This window comes from Protomyctophum bolini (genome assembly GCF_963924005.1).
Source record: "Protomyctophum bolini genome assembly, chromosome: 1".
Lineage (NCBI taxonomy): Eukaryota > Metazoa > Chordata > Actinopteri > Myctophiformes > Myctophidae > Protomyctophum > Protomyctophum bolini.
The window spans coordinates 43816556-43842617 of NC_137862.1; the positions used below are offsets into that span (position 1 = coordinate 43816556).

The 26062-nt window shown below is 45.4% G+C and overlaps 1 protein-coding gene across 1 annotated transcript in view; it reads right to left on the reverse strand.

Moving 5' to 3' along the window:
- LOC308320441 (MAM domain-containing glycosylphosphatidylinositol anchor protein 1-like) overlaps positions 1-25572 on the reverse strand; it is a gene marked incomplete at both ends in the record, with an annotated part of 138569 nt that extends 112997 nt beyond the window's left edge. The window contains one exon of the mRNA XM_080770844.1: positions 25506-25572. Coding sequence (XP_080626970.1) covers positions 25506-25572 — 67 coding nt within the window. The remainder of the gene's footprint in view (positions 1-25505) is intronic.
- Positions 25573-26062: the final 490 nt, after the last annotated feature.

The following is a 26062-nucleotide window of genomic DNA, read 5'->3' on the forward strand; positions in this document are numbered from 1 at the left end:
CAATGCTGCTCCGCTTGTGGACGACAGAAAAACAGCCGAGGACAAAGCGTACGACAGCTCCCGACCAGACGTCACTTTTTGTCCTACTCAAGTTCAATTTCAAGCTTTGGCGGAAATGGTAAATGCCGAATTTCGGCATGCACCCATATTTTGGCGTACACACGGTTGATAAATGAGGGCCATAGTGTCTGAGCAAATAGGCACAGTAGGAAATTTGGTATATAGTCTTTTTTATTGGCCTAAAATATTGTCTATATACATACATTCATGAATCCATACCATTAACATCCTATGGCAGACACAAATTTCAAAAATGTCAAACTTTCCTTTTGCTTTAAAAGATAATAACATAAGTTGACAAATTAATTCATGAAAAAGTATATTATTTTTTTATTGTATGATGTACGACAACAAGAGCGCCCCTCACTTCACACGGGTGTGATTCTTTTTGTTCTGAATTATAATTGTGAAGTCTCTCTTTATATATATATATATATATATATATATAATTGCTTAACTCCACCTGCGTGCACATTTTTGACACTCATTTTCCATTTTCTTTTACTAGCTCGGCATTTCGGCATGGAGATCTTTTCTTCCCAGAGACTGTCACTTTAATGCGTGCAATTGCAGCAATAACATTTGTAATTTTAGACTGAAATTATCCAGCAGCTCAGTGACTGAGCCCTAAGAGAAGGGTGGCTGTGGAAGAGAAAGTCTTAATATTTTCAAATACAGCGACTACAACCTTAGACATTTTCAGACGCCCAGAGATTATTAAGATTAGAGCGTGTCCTTTTTCATGTGTGGAAATCCTTTGAGGAAATCACATTCATTGTGATCAAGAACACAGATCTTTCGTCCCTCTGTCCTGGGGTTTTACTGCATGGATGTTAAAGCCACCTACATACAGTCAACATCAATACAGATTTCATCACAATAAGTCATCACAATAATGTTGGACAGTATTTTGGTGGTCTTTAGATATAAGAACGAGAGGAGTAAATTAAAGACCCACGTATTAAATGACCTAAAATGTCCATCTGCTTGCTTTGGAGGGAATCTGTCATATATTGGAAACAATATCACAACTCCCCACTTTCTCTGATATCATTGATAAAACTTAAGTTGGAAGGCGTTGCTTCAATAATAATAAAAAGTCACACTCATGTAAAGTGAGGGGCACAGCGAGGGCAGTATTTATATCAGCCAGATGACATCTGATCTTATGTTCTCATAAATTTACATTAAAGTCCATAGACTTGGCTGCCAATACATTACAAAACCGGTTATTGTAATTAGGCTCTAAACAAATATTAAAAGTCCATAGACTTGGCTGGCTAAAAAACATCTAACCACAAGAAACAAAAACATAAAATCAATTGTGGTTGATAATTTAAAAAAAAAAGATGATGGATTTGGCTTTCAAATACCAGACATTTAATAAACCGAGATTCAAGTAAGTATTTTCTGCCCAGCTGTTTGGGACAGGTTGTGGCTAACATATATAACATATATTAGCAGAACTGGTTGAGTGCTTCGGATTCCCAATTATATTACAGATCAAAATAGCAATAATTGAGGAGTCTAACTATGGGTCCTGACTTGTTCGGTGGAAGATCATCATTTTGCTCAGCACCCTGGACAGCTCTGGATCCAACTGATATCACTTATCTGCTGTATTGTGTAAACAATTGGCTGGATGTGCTGCACTTATAACAAAGAACGGGGAGACGGAAATATTATGGAGATGGAGATGGGGAGGTGGAGCACTTCTTGACTGACAATATTGAGGCAATGTTGGTAATGGTGGAGCCTCATGTGCCTTGATTACAAAAAATAAAAATAAAAATATAAATGCACTGAATTTCTACTACTGTACATGCAGTTGAAAGCCTTTCAAGAATCAGTACAGATGTTACACTCCCCAGGGGTGAGTAGACGGATTATATTTTATAATAATTTGCAGATCAACCTGAATAAACATACTTGGTTTCAGTTATCTCTCTCTGGCTTAGTATTACAAAGGACAATCAACTACTCTCTCTCTCTCTCTCTCTCTCTCTCTCTCTCTCTCTCTCTCTCACTCAAACCTTTTGGTGTCAAGCATGTATTTGGCCACGGTGTAAAAAAAAAGAAAAAAGAAAAGTCATTTAAAAATAGCATATCTATATACAAGCTTGTATATCTGCTAGTTCTGAAAAGCCATCATATAAAATATGGATAAAGTGCTTTAAATGATTTACATTTTGCTCAGGATCCCTGTAACCCCCCCTTAAGGACCCCACTTTGAGAACTACTGAACTAAACAATCAATAAAATAAAGAAACATTTCCCAACTCATTGCAGAACAACAGTCAATATACTGTACACCCTAAATCTACAACAGAATGGAACACTAGTAGTTTGATATATAAATAATAAGTTGTGTGTGTGTGTGTGTGTGTGTGTGTGTGTGTGTGTGTGTGTGTGTGCATACGTGCGTGCATGCGTGCATATATATATGCATTGTACTCAGCAGTTCTGTGTGTAGAAATACTGATACAATTACAAAATAAATCAAATTAAATAAAGAAGTTTGTGATCATTAACAACATCCAATTAGAGTTAAGTTACAAGCTGTTCCTTCACGGTAAATATATTAATGCAATTGCATCCCTATCCTATTTTAAGGCTACTTCTAACAGTGACAGGCTTCTTCTGTTTAGTTTAGTTTTCCTCCATGGGAAGTAGGCCAAATATCATATTTGTGTGAATTATTTTAATATACAAAATATACAATTTGGCAGGAAATTAGATGATTTCTGAATTATTTAAGCAATACGGAATAAGAAACTGATACTGATAATGAACTAATAAACATTCAGAGCAGCAACTATATACATGAGGTCCTCAAAGTAAGGGACCTGGATATTGAACCTCTTTGGTTCTCAATTATTTCCCCAGTTGCCCATTCAACATAGTAAAAGCCTAATTTTCATCTCTTTTTTCATTGATCTAGAGAGTCTATGAAATTTCAGTTCACTTCGGATGCGGTTCTATTATTTCTGGAGTTGGCCATTCCTGACCAAATCCAAATTTTCTCCACCTTGTCCCGGTTTCTCCTTCCTCAATTTCCCTTCATCCACTAACCGCTGAGCATATCTGGTTCTCAGTAATTCCTGAGTGAGTTCAAGTTGGTTCTGCAGTTGCCCATTCTTCTGAGCCAAAGCCGCCTTTTCTGTCGCTATTCCCTGTCTCTCTAGGGCCCATTTCTCCTTTTCCATTAGCCCGTTATGCTGTTTGCTTCGAAGTTCTTCCTGGGTTAGGTCCATTTGAGTTTGGAGTTGTCCATTTTTCTGATCAAAAGCTTCAATTTTCCCAGCTAGTTCATGTCTCTGCTTCTCCCATTCATCCTTATCCTTGCTAAATTTCAGGAACCAACGATTGTCTATGGTTTCCAGTTCTTCCCGGATATGAGCCTCTCGATTCTGTAGTTGGTCAGTCTTTTTAGCCAAAGCATCCTTTTCATCAGCTAGTCCCTGTCTTTCCTTCCCCCATTTCTCCCCCTCCATTAACCAAAGAGCATTTATGGTTTCCAGTTCTTCTCGAGTGACAACCAGTTGTTTCTGGAGTTGACCAGTCTTTTTTTGTTCATCCTGGGTGAGGTCTAGTTGCTTCTGCAATTGCCCATTCTTTTTGGTCAAAGCCTCATTTTCTCCAATAAGTCCCTGTATGTCCTTCCCCCATTTCACATTCTTTTTCAGTTCATCCTGGGTGAGGTCCAGTTGCTTCTGCAGCTGCCCATTCTTCTTGGCTAAAGCCTCATTTTCTCCAACAAGTCTCTGTATTTCATTCTGCCATTTCTCACTCTTTTTCAGTTCATCCTGGGTGAGGTTCAGGTAGTTCTGCAGTTGACCATTGTTCTTGGCCAAAGCCTCGTTTTCCCCAACACGTAGCTTTATCTCCTTTCCCCATTTTTCGTGCTCCATTAAATAAAGTGCACTTTTTACTTTCAGTTCTTCTTGGGTAACATCCAATTGGTTCTGCAGTTTCCCATTCTTCTTGGCCAGCGCCTCCTTTTCCTCAGATAATACCCGTCTCTCCTTCTCCCATTTCTCCTCGTCCATTAACCAAAGAGCATCTTTAGTTTTCAGTTCTTCCTGGGTGAGGTTCAATTGATTCTGAAGTTTCCCACTCATTTCAGCAAAAGCCTCCCTTTCTCCAGCTACTCCCTGTATTTCCTTGCCCCATTTATCCATCTCCATTAACCAATGAACATCTTTAGTTTTCAATTCTTCCTGGATGAGGTGAAGTTGGTTCTGCAGTTGCCAATTCTTCTTAGACAAAGCCTCATTTTCTACAGTTAGTCCCTGTATATCTTTCACATATTTAATGTCTTTGGTTCTCAGTTCATCCTGGGTGAGATCCAGTTGGTTCTGAAGTTGCCCATTCATCTTATCCAAAACCTCCTTTTCTCCAGCTAGTCCCTGTCTCTCATTCTCCCAGTTATCCTCCTCCATTGACCAATGAGCATATTTGATTCTCAGTTCTTCCTGGGTGAGGTGAAGTAGGTTCTGGAGTTGCCCATTCTTTTTGGCTAAAGCCTCCTTTTCTTCAGCTTGTCTTTGTCTCTCCTTCCCCCATTTTGCCTCTTCCGATGACCAAAGACTATCTTTAGTTCTCAGTTCTTCCTGGGTGAGATCCAGTTGGTTCTGCAGTTTCCCATTCTTCTTGGCCAAAGCCTCCTTTTCTCCAGTGAGTACCTGTCTCTCCTTCCCCCATTTCTCCTCCTCCACTAACCAAAGGGCATCTTTATTTCTCAAATCGTCCTGGTTGATATGCAGTTGGTTCTGCAGTTGCCAATTATTCTTAGCCAAATCCTCCTTTTCTGCTGCTATACCCTGTCTCTCCTTGCCCCATTTATCCTTCTCCATTAACACATTAATATCTTTAGTTCTCATTTCCTCATGGGTGAGGTCCAATTGCTTCATGAGTTGGCCATTCTTTTTAGATAAAACCTCATTTTGTCCACAAAGGACATGTATTTTCTTTCCCCATTTATCTTCCTCCATTTTCCAGTTAGACTCATTTGTTCTCAACTCTTCCAGGGTGAGGTCATGTTGGTTCTGAAGTTGCACATACTTCTTAGTCAAAGCATCCCTTTCCACACAGAGTGCTTGTCTTTCCTTCCCCCATTTTCCCATATCCATTAAATGAAGATTATCTTTGGTTGTCAGTTCTTTGTGGATGAGTTCCAGTTGGTTCTGCAGTTGTCCATTCTTCTTGGCCAAACCCTCTTTTTCTCCAGCTAGCCCTTGTCTCTCCTTCGCCCATTTATCCTGCTCCATTAAGTAAACAGTGTCTTTGGTTGACATTTCTTTCTGGGTGAGTTCCAGTTGGTTCTGCAGTTGACCGTTCTTCTTGGCCAAGGCCATCATCTCTCCAGCCAGTCCCTGTCTCTCAGTCTCCCATTTCTCCTCCTCCGAAAACCAATGAGCATCTTTGGTTTTCAGTTCCTCTTGAGTGAGGTCTAGTTGCTTCTGGAGTTGCCCAATCTTCTTATTCAAAGCCTCCTTTTCTTCAACTTGTCTGTGCCTCTCATTCCCCCATTTTGCCTCTTCTGTTAACCAAAGAGCCTCTTTTGTTCGTAGTTTTTCCTGGGTGACCTCCAGTTGGTTCTGCAGTTGCTCATTCCTTTTTGACAAAGCCTTACTTTCATCAGCTTTTGCCTTTATCTCCTGACCCCATTTCTCATCCTCCATTAAGCACACAGCATTTTTAGTTCTGAGTTCTTCATGGATAAGATCCAGTTGATCCTGGAGTTGCTGGTTAATCTTAGCCAAAGCCTCATTATCCCCAAAATGTCTTTGCATCTCCTTCCCCCATTGCTCCTCCTCTATTTTCCAATTAGTCTTTTTAGATTTCATCTCTTCCTGGGTGAGGTCCAGTTGGATCTGAAGTTGTTCATACTTCTTAGCCAAAGCCTCCTTTTCTCCAGAGAGTACATGTCTCTCCTTCCCCCATTTATCGTGCTCCATTACACAAAGAGCATCTTTGATTTTCAGTTCTTCGTGGGTGAGGTCCAGTTGGTTCTGGAGTTTCCCATTCTTCTTGGCCAAAGTCTCCTTTTCTCCAGAGAGTACCTGTCTCTCCTTCCCCCATTTCTCCTCCTCCATTAACCAAATAGAATCTTTGATTCTTAGTTCTTCTTGGGTAAGGTCCAGTTGGTTCTGCAGTTGCCCATTCTTTTTAACAAATGCCTCCATTTCTCCTGCTAGTCCCTGTTTCTCCCTCCCCCATTTTGCCTCCTCCATAAACCAATGAGCAATGTTGTTTCTGAGTTCTTCCTGTATGAGGGCCAGTTGTTTTTGCAATTGTCCAAACTGCTTAGCCAAAGCATCCTTTTCTCCAGCTAGTCTCTGTCTCTCCTTCTCCCATTGTCCTTCCTCCTTTAGCCAAAGAGCATCTTTGTTCCTCAAGTCTTCCTGGTTGAGATCTAATTGGTTCTGCAGTTGTGCATTCTTCAGAGCCAATTTCCCCTTCTCTGCTGTTAGTCCCTGTCTCTCTTTTGCCCATTTCTCCTCCTCCATTAACAAATGGGCATCTTTGGTTTTCAGGTTTTCCTGGGTAAGGTTCAGCTCGTTCTTCAATTGCACAATTTGCTTCGCCAACGCCTCCTTTTCCTCACCTAGTCTCTTTCTCACCTTGCCCCATTTGTCATCCTCCATTAACCAAAGAGCATCTTTCGTTCTCAATTCTTCCTTGGTGAGGTCTAATTGGTTTTGCAGTTGCCCAATCTTCTCAGCCAAAACAGATTCTTCTCTAGCTAGTGCATCTCTTTCCTTTCCTAATTTCTCCACCTCCACTAACCAAATATCTTCTTTCTTTCTGAGTTCTCTTTGGGTGAGGTCAAGTTGGTTCTGCACATGTACGATGTTGTTAGCCAAAGCATTTGTCTCTGCATCTAGTGCCTGTCTCTCCTCCCCCCATTTATCCTCCTCCTTTAACCTAAGACAATCTGTCATTCTCAGTTCTTCCTGCGTGAGATCTATTTGCTTCTGCAGTTGCCCAATCGTCTTGATCAAATCCTCCTTTTCTCCAACTAGTCCTTGCCTCTCCTTCCCCCATTTCTCTTCCTCCATTAACCAAAGAGCATCTCTCTTCCTCAATGCTTCCTCTGTGAGGTCTAGTTGGTTCTGCAGTTCCCCAAACTTCTTGTCAAGTTCCTGTCTTTCCTCCCCCCATTTGTCTTTCTCCTTTAACCAAATATCATCTTTGGTTCTCTGTTCTTTCTGCGTGAGGTCCAGAAGGTTTTGAATTCGCCCATTCCTCTCAGTCAAAACCTCCTTATCTCTAGCTAATCCCCCTCTCTCCTTCCCCAATTTCTCCTCCTCCATTGACCAAGTATCTTCTTTTGTTTCAAGTTCCTTTTGTGAGAGGTCAAGTTGGTTCAGCAGTTGTCCATTCTTCATAGCCAAAGCATCCTTCTCTGCAGATAGTCCCTGTCTCTCCTTCACCCATTTATCCTCTGACATGAACAAAAGAGCATCTTTTGTTCTCAGTTCTTCCTGGGTGAGGTTTAGCTGGTTCTGCAGTTGTCCATTCTTTTTGACCAAAACATCCATTTCACCAGCTAGCCCCTGTGTCTCCTTTCCCCAATTTGCCTCCTCCATTAACCAAAAAGCATCTTTGTTTGTCAGTTCTTCCTGTGCAATGTTCAGCTGTTTCTGCAGTTCACCATTATTTTCATCCAAAGCATCACTTTCTTCAGCTAGATCCTGTCTTTCTGTCACCCATTTCTCCTCCTCCACCAAAAAATGGGAAATTTTAGTTCTCAGTTCTTCCTGGGTGATGTTCATTTGGTTCTGCAGTTTCCCATTCTCCTTATCCAAAGCCTCTTTTTCCCCAGCTAGCCTGTGTCTCTCCTTCCCCCATTTTTCTGTCTCCAATGTCCAATAAGCATTGTTGGTTCTTACTTCTTCCTGTGTGAGGTCCAGTTGGTTCTGCAGTTGACCATTCTTCTCAGCCAAACATTCCTTTTCTCCAGCTAGTACCTTTCTCTCCTTTCCCCATTTTTCCTCCTTCCTTACCCACAAAGAATCTTTGATTCTCAGTTCTTCCTGGATGAGGTCCAATTGCTTCTGCAATTGCCCATTCTTCTTAGCTAAAGCCTCCTTTTCTCCAGCCAGTCCCTGTCTCTCCTTCCCCCATTTATCCTCCTCCATGAACCAAAAATCTTCTTTAGTTCTGAGTTCTTCCCGGGCGAGGTCAAGTTGGTGTTGCAGTTGCCCAATCTTCTTATCCAAAGCCTCCATTAGTTCAACTTGTCCCAGTCTCTCCACCCCCCATTTTTCGCCCTCTATTAATGAAATAGCACTTTTGGTTTTCACTTCTTCCTGGACGAGATCGAGTTGATTCTGCAGTTGCTCGTTCTTCTTAAGCAAAACCTCCATTTCTCCAGCTAGTCCCTCTCGCTTCTTCCCCCATTTATCTTCTTTCGTTTGTAATTCTTTCTGTGAGAGGTCAAGTTGGTTCTGCAGTTGTCCATTCTTCATAGCCAAATCCTCCTTCTCTGCAGCTAGTCCCTGTCTCTCCTTCAACCATTTCTCCTCCTCCATTAACAAACTAGCATCTTTGGCTCTCAATTCATCCTGAGTGACGTCCATTTGGTTCTGCAGTTGCTCAATCTTCTTAGCCAAAGAATCCTTTTCTCCAATTAAGCCCTGCATGTCCTTTCCCCATTTTGCCTCCTTCCCTAACCAAGGAACATCTTTTTTACTCAGTTCTTCCCGGAGTAGGTCCAGTTGGTTTTGCAGTTGCCCATTCTTCTTATCCAAAGCATCCTTTTCTTCAAATTGTCCCTTTCTCTCCTTTCCCCATTTTGCCTCCTCCATCAACCAAAGAGTATTCTTGGTTCTCAATTCTTCCTGTGTGCGGTCCAGTTGATTCTGCAATTGCTCAATGTTTTTTGTCAAAGCCTCCATTTCTACAGCTAGTCTCTGTGTCTCCTTTCCCCATTTCTCCTCCTCCATGAGCCAACACGCATCTTTGGTTCTCAATTCCTCCTGGGTGAGGTCCAGTTTATTCTGCACTTGCTCATTCTTCTTAGCCAAAGTCTCCATTTCTCCAGTTAGTCCCTGTCTCTCCTTCCACCATTTCTCCTCCTCCCTTAACCAAAGATCAGTTTTGTTTCCGAGTTCCTTTTGGGTGAGATCCAATTGGTTTTGCAGTTGCCCATTCTTCTTGGCCAAAGCCTCCTTCTCTGCGGCAAGTCCCTGTCTCTCCTTAGCCCATTTTGACTCCTTCCTTAACCAAAGATTATCTTTGGTACTGCGTTGTTCGTGGGTGAGGTCCAATTGGTTCTGGAGTGTCCTATTCTTTGTTGCCAAGGCTTCCTTTTCCCCAGCTAGTCCTTGTGTCTCCTTCTTCCATTTCTCCTCCTCCATTAACCAACGAGTGTCTTTGGCTGTCTTTTCATCATGGTTGAGTTCAAGTTTGTACTGGAGTTTTCCATTCTTGTCAGCTAAAACGTCCTTTTCTCCAGTCAGTGCGTGTCTGTCCTCCCCGCGTTGTCTATTTTCACTCATCATCTTCATGAGCTCCTTCTGACACACATGCTCCCTAGTTTTGCACTTGCCTTGCAACGCATCGATTTCCTTTTTCCATTTGTTGTCTTTCTCAGACAGATTATCTTTAAGGTCCGTTATTTCTACCTCCTTATCATCCAATAGTTTTTGGATTTGGAGGAGTGTCTTTTCCATTGCCTGGAACTCATAGTCGCGGAGAGTCTTTTCCATTGCCTGGCACTTGTAGTCTTTCGAAATGCTCTCTTCTTCCATTACTTTAATCCTTTGCTCTGTGGGAAATAACTTTTCATCTGACACATGCAGCTCTTCAACAATTGTTGTTTTCTCAAATTTTTGCTGCTGTGCAAGTATCTTTTCCCTCATGTTCTTCATGAATAAGGGATTTTTCTTATACATCTTTAAAACTTCGTCTCTCGTTTCCTGAAACTTATAATTGGCTGTTGTCTGGCCTGTCATCTGCTGTATCTCATCGCCTATATTCTATGTAGTTTTGCTTGTGTGCTATGTAGCTTATCTTCTGCACTACAAAATGAATTGCGTATTATCAGTTATTATATAATAAAATACCTGTCAAAATATAAATTACAATGTTATTGAATCTCAAATATATGTAGACCCATAAGAATAGCTAATTTACAGTTTGTTACAACATTAATTAACTAACAAACTTGCGTCATTATCTCAGAATGTGGTAGATACTTCAATTAAATGCTGATATTCTGTGGCACATGACGTAATAGATATAGAATAAACTGTTGCTCAAATATGGACTTCTGGGCCTCCCAGACTCCCAGCTACTCTGTGCAAACGTCCACCAGAAATCTAACTCAACTTCAACATAATGCTGATTAAATGAATGCCATCAAATGAATGCCTCTCAACAAATCAGTTCAGAAACACTTGCCATTGAGACAACAAGACAGGGTCTAATAATGGTGAGGCCAGTAAGCTTCCAATAGGCCAATACTGTGTGTGTGTGTGTGTGTGTGTGTGTGTGTGTGTGTGTGTGTGTGTGTGTGTGTGTGTGTGTGTGTGTGTGTGTGTGTGTGTGTGCGTGCGTGCATGTGAGACGCCATATGCATATCCCTAACCTTAATTGTAGCCATAATCTCACAAAAATGTACCTGAACCTAACCTTAACCCTAAAGAAATTGCACCCCTAATGACATTCAAAACCACAATTTTAGGAACTGTTAGATAATAGCTGTAACAGCACCACTGAGCTTGCTGCTCCATTGCCTTTCTGGTGGTTCTTGGAATGTGACCAATGATACAGTAAGAGTGAGTGCATTCTCCGGCACCGGCAGCAGCCACGGCACTGCCACACACCTCCCGGCACGTGCCACACACCTCCCGGCACGTGCCGGCACCTTCCGGCACGTGCCGGCACCTTCCGCTTCCCGGCACATGCCGGCACCTCCCGGCACGTGCCGGCACATGCCGGCACCCCTGCCCGGCACATGCCGGCACCCCTGCCGCCCTGCCACTGTCTTTGGGGGTCTCAAGGTTCGGGGACCCCAGGGACCCCCCGAGACCCCCCAAGGACCCCCGTCTTTGGGGGTCTCAAGGTTCGGGGACCCCCAGGGACCCCCCCGAGACCCCCAAATGGTGTGGCAGTGCCGTGGCTGCTGCCGGTGCCGGAGAATGCACTCACTCTTACTGCGGGGGTGGGCTCGTGATTGTGTAGCCCCCCTGGGGCTTTTGGGGGGTCTCAAGTTTCGGGGACCCACAGGGACCCCCCCGCCACCCACCGGCATGTGCCGGCACCTTCCGGCACGTGCCGGCACTTCCCGGCACGTGCCGGCACCTTCCGGCACGTGCCGGCACGTGCCGGAACATCCCGGCACGTGCCGGCACCTTCCGGCATGTGCCGGCACTTCCCGGCACGTGCCGGCACCTTCCGGCACATGCCGGCACTTCCCGGCACGTGCCGGCACCTTCCGGCACACATGCCGGCACCTGCCGGCACCCCTGCCGCCCCGCCACCGTCTTTGGGGGTCTCAAGGTTCGGGGACCCCCCGAGACCCTCTAGGGACCCCAGTCTTTGGGGTCTCAAGGTTCGGGGACCCCCAGGGACCCCCCCGAGACCCCCAAATGGTAACTCTGTTATTTCTCAACCGTTTTGGACGGGGGTGGGCTCGTTGTGATTGTGTAGCCCCCCTGGGGCTTTTGGGGGGTCTCAAACGTGCCGGAAGGCATGTGTAGCCCCCCTGGGGCTCGCGTGCCGGCACCTTCCGGCACGTGCCGGCACTTCCCGGCACGTGCCGGCACCTTCCGGCACGTGCCGGCACTTCCCGGCACGTGCCGGCACCTTCCGGCAAGTGCCGGCACTTCCCGGCACGTGCCGGCACCTTCCGGCACGTGCCGGCACCTCCCGGCACATGCCGGCACTTCCCGGCACGTGCCGGCACCTTCCGGCACACATGCCGGCACCGTCCGGCACATGCCGGCACCCCTGCCACCGTCTTTGGGGGTCTCAATGTTCGGGGACCCCCCGAGACCCTCCAGGGACCCCAGTCTTTGGGGTCTCAAGGTTCGGGGACCCCCAGGGACCCCCCCGAGACCCCCCAGGTACCCCCAAATGGTAACTGTCATTTTTGAACCGTTTTGGATGGGGGTGGTCTCATTTGAATTGTGTCGTGTCCCCGGGGGTGTCTTTGGGGGTCTCAAGGTTGGGGGGCCCCCAGACCCCCAAATTGTAACTCTGTCATTTCTCTACCGTTTTGGATGGGGGTGGTCTCATTTGAATCGTGTCGCGTCCCCGGGGGTGTCTTTGGGGGTCTCAAGGTTGGGGGGCCCCCAGGGACCCCCAAATTGTAACTCTGTCATTTCTCTACCGTTTTGGATGGGGGTGGTCTCATTTGAATCGTGTCGCGTCCCCGGGGGAGTCTTTGGGGGTCCCAAGGTTGGGGGGCCCCCAGGGACCCCCAGGGACCCCCAAATTGTAACTCTGTCATTTCTCTACCGTTTTGGATGGGGGTGGTCTCATTTGAATCGTGTCGCGTCCCCGGGGGAGTCTTTGGAGGTCCCAAGGTTGGGGGGCCCCCAGGGACCCCCAAATTGTAACTCTGTCATTTCTCTACCGTTTTGGATGGGGGTGGTCTCATTTGAATCGTGTCGCATCCCCGGGGGAGTCTTTGGGGGTCCCAAGGTTCGGGGGGCCCCAGGGACCCCCAAATTGTAACTCTGTCATTTCTCTACCGTTTTGGATGGGGGTGGTCTCATTTGAATCGTGTCGCGTCCCCGGGGGAGTCTTTGGGGGTCCCAAGGTTGGGGGGCCCCCAGGGACCCCCAAATTGTAACTCTGTCATTTCTCTACCGTTTTGGATGGGGGTGGTCTCATTTGAATCGTGTCGCGTCCCCGGGGGAGTCTTTGGGGGTCCCAAGGTTGGGGGGCCCCCAGGGACCCCCAAATTGTAACTCTGTCATTTCTCTACCGTTTTGGATGGGGGTGGTCTCATTTGAATCGTGTCGCGTCCCCGGGGGAGTCTTTGGGGGTCCCAAGGTTGGGGGGCCCCCAGGGACCCCCAAATTGTAACTCTGTCATTTCTCTACCGTTTTGGATGGGGGTGGTCTCATTTGAATCATGTAGCGTCCCCGGGGGAGTCTTTGGGGGTTTCAAGGTTGGGGGGCCCCCAGGGACACCCAAATTGTAACTCTGTTTTTTCTCTACCGTTTTGGATGTGGGTGGTCTCATTTGAATCGTGTCGCGTCCCCGGGGGTGTCTTTGGGGGTCTCAAGGTTGGGGGGCCCCCAGGGACCCCCAAATTGTAACTCTGTCATTTCTCTACCGTTTTGGATGGGGGTGGTCTCATTTGAATCGTGTCGTGTCCCCGGGGGTGTCTTTGGGGGTCTCAAGGTTCGGGGACCCCCAGGGACCCCCCCCCCGAGACCCCCAAATGGTAACTCTGTCATTTCTCAACTGTTTTGGATGGGGGTGGGCTCGTTGTGATTGTGTCGCCCCCCCGGGGGACGTCCTGTCCATACAAAACCTGTGTATAGGAGGGGCTAGTGCCCTCAAAAAACTAGAAGTGCCCGCTGGCCACCGGCCTACTTGGGAACGATGCAACTTGGGTAGGCTACCTAATAATTTCAGAGCATACCTAATAATACCCGTCATAGCACCTGTTTTATCTGTCCGTGCCCCTTTTGTGCCCATACTGTATATCGTCACCTTATTAAACAAATTGCCTAAGTCATTTTTGCAAGGTTTTCAGGAAACACACAAAACTGTGCCAAATGTAGAATATATTATATTTCTTAATTATTTCAATTCCAAAAAATATTATTTATACAAATAAAGGTGTATGTCAATCATGTAACATGTAAGCATAAAATGACTTAGGCCAATATCTGAACATGCCATTTTAATTTAGGCAATTATAAACCTTATTTAGACCAAATTACTTCTGCAGTAAGTGACTTAGGCAAAATGTTTTTATTCCAATTATTTTTAATAGACCATGGTTTAGGGTTAGCCACAGTGTTAAAAATAATATCAGAGCACAAAGACATTTGACAAAGGAGTGAATGAGAGTGAATTTGGAGTGAATGGGAGTGAATGGGAGGTACTGTTACTATGGGACTGATACTATGGGAGTGAATGGGACTGAATGGGAGGTACTGTTACTATGGGAGTGAATGGGAGGTACTGTTACTATGGGACTGATACTATGGGAGTGAATGGGGCTGAAGTAGTAGTATATATGTATAGTTTATGTCACACCCTTTGACCATGAAATGAACGATGAACGAGACAGTGTTTCTGGATACTGGAGGCTTTATTTTTTATGCCGATATGGATGGCCCAAAGCCTACGTCAAACTGACGAAAACACAAAGAATAAATCATGATTAACATGAGTACCAAATTAAACACATAACGAAATAAATCATAGCGTAACAAACAAATGCTCGAAACAAACGCTATTTACCTCACTGGCTGCCCATAGCTCAAAGGGCATGAGGAAGGGAACCATACAACTGCATCATAATAACCAGGACTTCAAAGAAACATAATAAACAAAAACTATCAATAAACCTTGTAATGTCAGGCGGAAACGCCATGATTGTTCTGTGAGGCTGTGAGTCTACGCCCTATGGGCCTGATTCATTAAAAATAAATACGCCACAGTTACACTGTGGCGGAAACAGATATCCTATTTATCCGTCCGATCAAGCTACGTTGAGATGACGTGTTATTCAGAGAGCGGTGTGTACCACAGGTGCGCTGGCGTATCGCAGGTGTATGTCATACTGAATGCAGTGGGTGCAAAGTGATCGGAAAAGCACCCGACAACCTCATTTGCATTGATCCACGCCCCATATCGCACCATAAAAGGATTCAAGCATGACTCAGCAGACAGCAGTTTGGTCTGTCAAAAAAAGAAAAAAGGCAGACTATGCGGCTTCACAGCCGCGGTCAATGCATGAATATAGCCCGCACTCTATTAATATGTCCACAACGGTGCGTGCTCCGCTGCTGAAGCAATATAATTATAATTTATTTAATTAAGGGACCAAGGCGGGTGCTGCACTCACACCTTTGCAGTCAGAGGTAAAACATAGGCTATCCGATATTTAAAATATAGGATATAGTCAATGCAAAAAACGTCTTTTGAGAGAGAGAGAGAGGGGCATGGCTTGCGCGATAAAGAACAGTAGCCTACAAGCCTATACATTCATAAGTGAATAATTGGGATCCTCTTGTCTGAAGAATTTAAGAAATTATAATCCAGTGAGTTTATCCAGTGAGTTAAACTATTCTGTGTGTGGTATCCATGCATGTGATCAATGTCAATACATGATTATAAAGTCTGTCCTTCATATTTGCAAGCACGGGAGCAGAGCGTGTCGGACCATCGCTTTTTCGCATCGCTGCGGAGCGGACCGTTGCCCCGTTGGCTAGAATGCTGTCGGAAAAAAGGCCGCCTCCCAGGCTAATGTGGTCTTCTATTTTTTATACTATATAGCCCATTCATTTTCCAATGTGAATCGGATCGGCAGCACGCTGCTGTCTGCCCCCCCCCACCCCCCCCACACACACACACACACACACACACACACACACACACCCTGCACACACACACACACACACACACACACACACACACACACACATACACGGACCGACAGTCAACTGACTCAAGGAGCTCCGTAACAAAACAATTTCAATAGGCCTGCCGCCTACTGCAGGCATTACTACACTAAACAATGTTGGATTCGTAGTGCAGAATGCAGATAAGCCTATATGTTCTTATTATAATTGTGAGTTTGTTTTTTAACATGCGCGAGAGCCGATCTACAAGCTCACAACGAAGGTGTCGGGCTTGCAGGGGCAGTTTCTGTATGGGAAATGCATGCATTTAGGCATACAAGTGCACTCAGCTTTTATTATATAGGCTATCATTTATTTTGTGCTGATCGACCAATATGTCATGGGGACACATGCCTACATATTTTATCTGAGATTTGGGAACAATTTATTGATTCAGCATGAAGACTAAAGCCTTCTGAATAAATCTCACGTGTATGCTTCCGCAAATGTCTCCCGTCTCCGCCACCTAAAGACGTCCCGTGGGAATTGACGGAGTTTCCGACCAACGTACGTGAGCGTCAAGTTCACGGCCATTTCCATGAATTCCAAATTAATGTGGGAAATCCACGTAAATGCCTTTCCACTAGCTTCACGTCATGTTATCACCGTAAATGCCGTTGTGAATCAGGCCCTATATGTTGACGTAACGGAAATGGGCGTCAAATAAGTGAACTTGAACTCTTAAAGCCTGGTCATTATAACGACAGTGTACATAGTAAATAGATAATATAGAAACGTAGTAAATAGATAATATAATGCATAGTAAATAGATAATATAGAAACGTAGTAAATAGATAATATAATGCATAGTAAATAGATAATATAGAAAATATGGCAGACAAAGTTTATATGTACGTATAGTTTCATTAAATAGATATTCCACTGTCACTTTCTTAGCTTACGTATGTTTCATGATAAATGTTTTTATGTGATGTATTCCCATGCTTTTTGTTCTTGCTTAATGTAAATCGCTCTGGATTAAGAGCGTCTGCTAAATGCCTAAATTGTAAATTGTTGAATGGGAGTGAATGGGAGTGACAGTCCCATAGTAACAGTACCTCCCATTCACCGAACCTTGAGACCCCCAAAGACTCCCCCGGGGACGCTACATGATTCAAATGAGACCACCCCCATCCAAAACGGTAGAGAAATGACAGAGTTACAATTTGGGGTTCCCTGGGGGTCCCTGGGGGCCCCCCAACCTTGGGACCCCCAAAGACTCCCCCGGGGACACGACACGATTCAAATGAGACCACCCCCATCCAAAACGGTAGAGAAATAACAGAGTTACAATTTGGGGGTCCCTGGGGGCCCCCCAACCTTGGGACCTCCAAAGACTCCCCCGGGGACGCGACACAATTCAAATGAGACCACCCCCATCCAAAACGGTAGAGAAATGACAGAGTTACAATTTGGGGGTCCCTGGGGGTCCCTGGGGGCCCCCCAACCTTGGGACCCCCAAAGACTCCCCCGGGGACGCGACACGATTCAAATGAGACCACCCCCATCCAAAACGGTAGAGAAATGACAGAGTTACAATTTGGGGGTCCCTGGGGGCCCCCCAACCTTGAGACCCCCAAAGACACCCCCGGGGACGCGACACGATTCAAATGAGACCACCCCCATCCAAAACGGTAGAGAAATGACAGAGTTACAATTTGGGGGTCCCTGGGGGCCCCCCAACCTTGAGACCCCCAAAGACACCCCCGGGGATGCGACACGATTCAAATGAGACCACCCCCATCCAAAACGGTAGAGAAATGACAGAGTTACAATTTGGGGTTCCCTGGGGGTCCCTGGGGGCCCCCCAACCTTGGGACCCCCAAAGACTCCCCCGGGGACGCGACACGATTCAAATGAGACCACCCCCATCCAAAACGGTAGAGAAATAACAGAGTTACAATTTGGGGTTCCCTGGGGGTCCCTGGGGGCCCCCCAACCTTGGGACCCCCAAAGACTCCCCCGGGGACGCGACACGATTAAAATGAGACCACCCCCATCCAAAACGGTTGAGAAATGACACAGTTACCATTTGGGGGTCCCTGGAGGGTCTCGGGGGTCCCCGAACTTTGAGACCCCCAAAGACGGTGGCGGGGCGGCAGGGGTGCCGGCATGTGCCAGACGGTGCCGGCATGTGTGCCGGGAAGTGCCGGCACGTGCCGGAAGGTGCCGGCACGTGCCGCGAGGTGCCGGCACGTGCCGGGAGGTGCCGGCACGTGCCGGCACGTGCCGGGAGGTGCCGGCACGTGCCGGGAGGTGCCGGCACGTGCCGGGAGGTGCCGGCACGTGCCGGGAAGTGCCGGCACGTGCCGGGAGGTGCCGGCACGTGCCGGGAGGTGCCGGCACGTGCCGGGAGGTGCCGGCACGTGCCGGGAGGTGCCGGCACGTGCCGGGAAGTGCCGGCACGTGCCGGGAGGTGCCGGCACCTGCCGGGAAGTGCCGGCACGGGCCGGGAGGTGCCGGCACGTGCCGGGAGGTGCCGGCACGTGCCGGTGGGTGGCGGGGGGGTCCCTGTGGGTCCCCGAACCTTGAGACCCCCAAAGACGGGGGTCCTTGGGGGGTCTCGGGGGGTCCATGGGGGTCCCCGAACCTTGAGATCCCCAAAGACAGTGGCAGGGCGGCAGGGGTGCCGGCACCTTCCGGCACTTCCGGCATGTGCCAGGAAGTGCCGGCACGTGCCGGAAGGTACCGGCACGTGCCGGCACGTGCCGGAAGTGCCGGAAGGTGCCGGCACGTGCCGGGAGGTGTGCGGCACGTGCCGGGAGGTGTGCGGCAGTGCCGTGGCTGCTGCCGGTGCCGGAGAATGCACTCACTGTCTCTCCAATGATAGCGCTTCACTTGGCCACACCCCCTGTTACCAGCCCGCACAGACGGGTATTGTAACAAAACCAAGCGCTCCTTATTTAGTTGTCCACCTAGGAAAAGGAATATCGCCCACGGTCTACAGTTTAACCACATAAATCACCTAGCATCCCATATTGTTCTACCAACATTCAGTGAAAATGGCAGTTCATTGTGAGCTTGTTTCTGTTTCTTTTGGTGTTTTAAACATTATGTTATAATTTAGCTATTGAAAAATAGCAGATCTACAAGCTCATAGCGCGCGCTACGAGCTTGTAGGTCTGCTATATTGAAAATATTTATTTCAGAAAACTGTTTTTTTTTTTAAATGTTGAGGTCATTTTGAGGCCTAAAGGTCAACCTAAAGGTTAAGCTCCTGGTGTGGTAGTGATGTTAAACTGTTAAATTAGAGCATGGGTGTCAAAGTCAAGGCCCGCGGGCCAAATGTGGCCCGCCATTTTTTTTTTTAATAGCCAAAATATAGGCTTATAAGTAAGGCTGCATGATATATCGAACATGTACCTTCATCAGAGTGGAGAATATAAGTATAAATCAAGTTGAGCAAAGCCACTCTTCTCTGCCCCTCTCTCTAACAGACACAGTTAACGATTGCTTGTTAAGTGCCTGCCAGACAGACAATCAGATGAAATGAAGGCAGGTGTAGAGTAGAGTGTAGACTAGTGAACTGAACATGTTCTCTTTATATCAAGTACTTCATACCAGCCCCTTATGAAACTACTTCTCCCCAAATCCAAATGGATTTCATTTTCCATCGTGAATGGCAGTAACTATAGCATACAATGAGAACTGAGAAGATCTCCACAAAGGTTTACTCATCAAAACTGATTATATAACTGTAACCATCAAAGCATGCACTCAACATAATGGTTATGTGACCATGGCATGTGCATAATATAAAATCTTATACGTTTTATCTGATATTGATTAATATGGGGGGTGGGTTCAATTAATCGATTATTAATCGGCAGAGCTGTCGACTATTCAATTTGGCTGATGTTCACTTTGTGGCATCCCTACAAGTTACAACAAGTGAGTAAGTGACTATCTCTCTTCCATACTGGTGTGTGGCGTCTCTTGCGTGATATGATGAAGTAGAACGGTGCCGTGCACATTATAGGGACAAAGTCGTGTGTGTGTGTGTGTGTGTGTGTGTGTGTGTGTGTGTGTGTGTGTGTGTGCGTGTGTGTGTGTGTGTGAATGTGTGAAGCCCCATCTTCTCTTTCTGTCATAGTGACATTGTCCTGCATCAGATCATGTCCAAATCAGGTTCTCCAATCTCCAGTAGCCTCTTCAGTTTTTTGAAGATTTTTTGAGTGGTGCAACCACTCCCTTACGGAGGTGTGTGTGGCTGGCTGGGTCTGAGCACTATGTGTGTGGCTTGCTGGCTGGCTGGGTCTGAGCACTATGTGTGTGGCTTGCTGGCTGGCTGGGTCTGAGCACTATGTGTGTGGCTGGCTGGCTCTGAGCACTATGTATGTGGCTTGCTGGCTGGCTGGGTCTGAGCACTGTGTGTGGCTGGCTGGCTGGGTCTGAGCACTATGTGTGTGGCTTGCTGGCTGGCTGGGTCTGAGCACTATGTGTGTGGCTTGCTGGCTGGCTGGCTGGGTCTGAGCATAGATAGATAGATAGATAGATAGATAGATAGATAGATATTATAGCAGTGACTGACTGAAGGGCCTCCCACACCGTCTGCGAACGCCGCGCGTCAAAACAGCCGCCTCCATCATTTTCAATGAACCTATCGCACACCGGCGGCGTCCGACGTGCGCTGGCGCGCCGCGTCGGACGGAGCCGGTGTGTGTTGGGCTTGAGACATCGAGCGTGCGTCCGCAACTGGTTGTGGCCCCCATCAAGTGACCTTTTGACCAATGCGGCCCTCGCCCCAAATGAGTTTGACACCCCTGAATTAGAGGAACACTCTTACTTTAAAGTGAAGCAAGAAGTTCGGAGAGGGAACATAACTTGTGCCATTTAGCAGACAGTCCTTCCCAGAGTGTGTTGCCTCTCTCTCTCTCTCTCTCTCTCTCTCTCTCTCTCTCTCTCTCTTTCTCTAGGATACTTTGACCAGACAGTGAAATGGACGGTTTCATCCTGTCAGGGACACCAACAGTTAAGGCTAGGTCTTTCTTCCTTGTTAGGCTGACTGTAGCCCCGAAATGGATTGTCTTGTTATCTAATAAGACTTTGCTGCTGGCACCTTAAAGGCAGCTCATTATATATTGGGCTTTGCCTTTGTTGTAACGAAGTATTGCGTTAAATGCCAGCACTGTCTATATAGCTACAAACCTTTCAGCAAAGAGACTTTGGTTATAAGGACGTCTAGTCGGTGGCATTTTTCCAAATGCCATAGACTTACAATTACCTGGGACACTGCACCATGAGCAAAGGCAATAACGTGTTTCTGATTCTTTTAAATTTTACTCCACTTTAGACTCACTTTCTTTTGTAGTGATGCACAGTAACGAAGAAGTGCAATAAACTTGAGTACCAAACTCAATACATGGAAAAGGAAAAGGAATTTCAAATACAGGTGTACAAGCAGATCGGCTATACAAGCTCCCGAGTCTCAATGTGATGTAGATGCCATACAGTGTATATGCAGGACCACGGCCACATCACTGACTCAGACATAACCATAAACAATATGATATGCGGTTGACCAAAACCACATATCCTATTGGCACTGCGTGAAAAGAGGGGTTAACGGGCAATTATGGGCCCTAGATTTGCACGCAAACCTCAAGTCTAGCATGCATAATCGCCCGTAATGTACCATCCCCCCTGGGGTGATGGTACATTACGGGCGTTTACCTGAGTGTGTTGTTAAGTTTATCTGGAGTTTTCTGTCATATACTGTACGCAACCATATTCCATGTTTTCTGTGCAGTGTGGTATACGTTCACCTGTGGGTGCGTGAGCGACGTGCGTGTGTGTTAAAAGTGTAGAAAGCAGAAATGAAAGTTTCTCTGACAGCTTCTGATAGAAGACACTCACTTGTATGTTTTTTAAAATCGTTGTGTCCTATACTTTTGTTCAACAAAGCCCATATACCGGTATGTTTTATACATAGAATTTCTCATTTACAGTTACTACCTGCAGAACAAATGATATACATTCTAGGTACAGTATAGGTGAAGTGCCTTCACACACTGTTTAGAGACACACTTAACGAGAACAACTAAAGAGAACCACTTATTCTATAAAGAGATACAACTATTCACTTGAGTGAGTGCCTGCGTGCCACATTGCCCATGCACCTCCCTGTCAGTGTGCCCAGCACCCTGTGGCCTCCACCTCCCTGTCAGTGTGCCCAGCACCCTGTGGCCTCCACCTCCCTGTCAGTGTGCCCAGCACCCTGTGGCCTCCACCTGGCTCAGAGAGTCACTGAGGGAAGGAAATGTGTTAAAGCGTCACAGGAGGGGGTCCGGCTAGCCTCTCGCCCCAGGCAGGGGGGCTAGTGTAAACTATGGTCAACACATCACAGTAGTTACAGGCCTATGACCCTAACACTGACCTGGAGGTTTAATACCCTGCACTCAGACACAGTGAAAGGATAATCAGAAAGAGGAGAGCAGAAGATATCAGGTCATCATAATATGAACAATTGTGCCAATTGTCCCGACCCAAACATGGGTAAACTTGTTTGATTAAACATAACGTACCACTGAAAAATAGTTTCCATAGCTTATTATTTTTCGTAGAGGAGCACTGTGTGTACATCGCCTCGCCCAACAAAACCCATCTCCCAGCTTCCCAAGTGAAGCCTGACTTATACGTCGTACGACATATTATGCTGAAAATAGCTGATCTGCAAGCTCACAACGCGTCGTGTCTACAACACGTTCTGAGCTTGTAGATCAGCTATTTTTAGGATGTGGAAATATGCAGGATGTGATACATTCAGAAATGTTTTCCTTCACAATAAAAGCATATCACGTTTAAAAGAGCTAGCGTCTTCATTTTTACATATACTGATTATACCTGCTGATACTAAGCAGGAAGTAATACAGATTGCAGGAAGCAATCTAGATTGATTCTTAGATCATTTCTAATCTTTTTTTTCCTCCTTTGGCATATTTCTCTAAAAGGGTTAAAACATTGTTCATTTCAGCTTGACTTTAAAGATCTTACGGAGGTGGAAATATCTCACCAACCCTATGTAGAGCCTTCCTTTACGCCAACTCCCCTGCTCCACCTTCCTGCCTCAGAGCCACCAATAAATTATCGATGCTTATTAGGAAAGGCTGATATTCAGCATCCAAAATAAACTCTGCAGCAGGCAATAAAAGATTCACAAACAAAAAGTGCCGACATTGGTTGAAAACGAGGAGGTGAATAAGTACGTCACCTCGGAGACCAGTGCCTCTACCTGCATGGTAATTAGGCCTACATAAGCAAAGAGCAACATTGCATACACATACAGTGCATACATACATAATGTGTTTTGGTATCAGTTACCCGGAACACATTTTTCATTTATTGTTTTACAAATAAGGAGCTGGGTGAAGGCCAACATGGATAAGAATTTTCCTACCATTAAAGATGGAGTGCCATCATTTTTTTCCACCTTAAAACATGATCAGGTCTTATTGTTATATAAGGAGGAAGAATTATTTCCAAAAAGTGTACAGTATTTGTTAAAATGTCGATTTTTATGTTCATTAAGTATGCCTGGTTTGCCTGTGGGTGGTGATGGGTGGTGATCGCCCTGAACTGAAGCCGCACCCACAGCTGTAGTTGTATGATAAAGGGGGAGAGATTAGGGGAGGCGCTGATAGTGTGATGTCAATATATTAATTTTTTTTCATTGGCACGTTTGACTCTCAAGGGTTCAGCCTCCAGGAAGAAACCCTAAATACAAAGTTAATACATCATTGCACATAAAAACGACTCCAGGGTGTCTAATGAAGTACTGTCACCTCATAGACACATGCAAAACTGGAGAAATACAAACATTGTGGCACTCCATCGTTAATAGAAACACCCATAGAAAAGGCTATATGGAATGCAAAATCACAACAAGGACTAATTTCAAATGATATACTACTATGAATGGTGAAATAAAACATAATTCCGAACAGCACGAACAGAAATGGGAAAACGATGTTGGATATCAATATACGTTGAAAGCATGGGAAGATCTGTTACAGAGCTCACAGAAGACTGGTCAACACTAAACATGGACTTACACAATTCAAAATACTGTGGTATTACACGCCACAGAGGATGCATCGATTCAGCCCCAACACACCACCTACATGCCCACGATGAAGTGCACACACTTAAATAGCTTTTGGAATAATATCTACAAATATACATCCGAGATATTACAAAAAGACGTGCCACCAGACCCCAGAATTTCAATACTGGGAGATGTTGAGATGCTCAAGGAATTTAATAAGGACGAGAGGAAATCGATACTCTTAATAATGACAGCAGCAAAAAATTATCCAATTGGAAAGCAATTCAACCGCCCACACTCAAACAATGGTGAGAATTATTATCATACAGCACATCAGAAAAAACGTTTTTGACAGAATATGGGGGAACATTATTAATAATATAAGAAATATTGAGGGGAGGCTACCATAACACTACACTACCATTCTCTTGGTAGAGGGTATCGATTTCCTCTTGTGACCCAGGCCTAAAGCTGGCGTACAGGTGTGAAGGAAAAGGATGCATAAGAGTATAATTTATTCAAAGTCTATTCTGAAGCTGTCCTTTATTTATTCTTTATCTCTTTTTGCTATTGCGTAAATGTATATCGTTGGTAGTTCCAGACCCACAGGAACACACCGAACCGGCCCGGTTCCGAAGCGGTTGAGAAATGACAGTTACCGTGTGGGGGTCACTCTACTGTACTGTACTGTACTGTACTGTACTGTACTGTACTGTACTGTACTGTACTGTACTGTACTGTACTGTACTGTACTGTACTGGGACACCCGAAATCATCATACATACAGTTAATATGTGCGTGTGTGTTTGTGTGTGTGTGTGTGTGTGTGTGTGTGTTACTGTAGGTTGTGCACAGGTGGTGAAAAACAACCATGCTGTTTTCGTGCTTAGACACAGCCAGCCAGCCAGCTACCCACACACATAGCTCCGTAAGGGAGTGGTTGCACCACTCAAAAATGACTGTGTTTTGAATGGCTGCCACGCATGTCCTCAGATATCTTAGCTTTGCAAAGGTAAGGGTCTCTACAGATACGCACACCATTGAGGGGGATACTTTTTTGTACACGTCTGTATAGATTATTCGTTAAGGAAGATCTACATCTAAAATGTAAAATATTTGTGACCATGCCAGACAGTTTTGCAGTTACACAATGCACAGCTGAGTTTCACACTTAGCAGACTTCAACACCACTGCTGAAATTCAACACTTACAGTACAAACATGCACTATACTCGGCTATTCCCTCCACTCTAGCTGTTTGCTCTTACAACAGCAATATCCACTCAATTATGTGAACTCAGTGCAATATTGAGTGGAACAGTGGATTACAGTCAGTAAATACTCACCCACTTCTATCTACTGCAGCACGACAGAGAGACAGGCCCTTATAGACAATGTAACCCTGATAATATACACTGTTGAACACATATATGATCTTCTGGATTTCAATGTATTTATCTATCTATTATTGTTAAGATAGTGAACAACCCACTAGTAAATCCAACTCTGTCAAATTAGCTGAATGGTGAAACTATTTGTTATTGTTAGTGTTCGTCCATGCGTGTACCGTGTATGTTGTTTACACTTTCTATAGGGCCATGCACTGATTCTTTCATTCCATAGAACACCCATCTAGAGCTGGTTTTAAATGTATTTCACCACTGGTTTAATGAAAACACAAAGGGGAATCACTTACTGCAAAACAGACGTGTAATAAACAACACTGCAGCTGATGCAGCCGACATGCCTTAATATTATTAGAATGTAATTATTTTGTTGTGTGTAAAACACACTTACCATAAACTCCTTGACCCCGAGCATAATGATGGATGATAGAAAATAACAAAATCCATGAAAGTTCCATGTTTCAACTCCTTTCTGTCATAACCTGGAGAGACACAGACAGAAAATAAATGCTTTGTTGTTCTGCATTGAAAACCTTTCAGTCTTTGTGTCCGTCTTCTCTAAACAACAATAACTTTGAAATAAAAGTACAGAATAGCCAACCACATTGCTCCATTACCGGTATGTTCATTATGCGATACATTTGGTCACTAATCACGGAATTATTTTGAGTTAAACAGATGCAATGAATACCAGTAAAACACACAATGGGTTTTGTGTATAGTATTACAAATGCACATGCACACTGCATATAAACATAATAGCCTAGTCCAGAATTAAAAACTCAAGCTGTCCATATACCTTAAAAGGTATATTCACCTTTCTCTGAGTATAGCTTATTGCCTATATATGTCAAACCGCCTATTTATTTTTAAATAATATTAGAAGTAGCCTACCAAAGTTATGTCCTCCACTCGGCGTCCAGTCGGCCCGATTCGTTTTATTCCAAG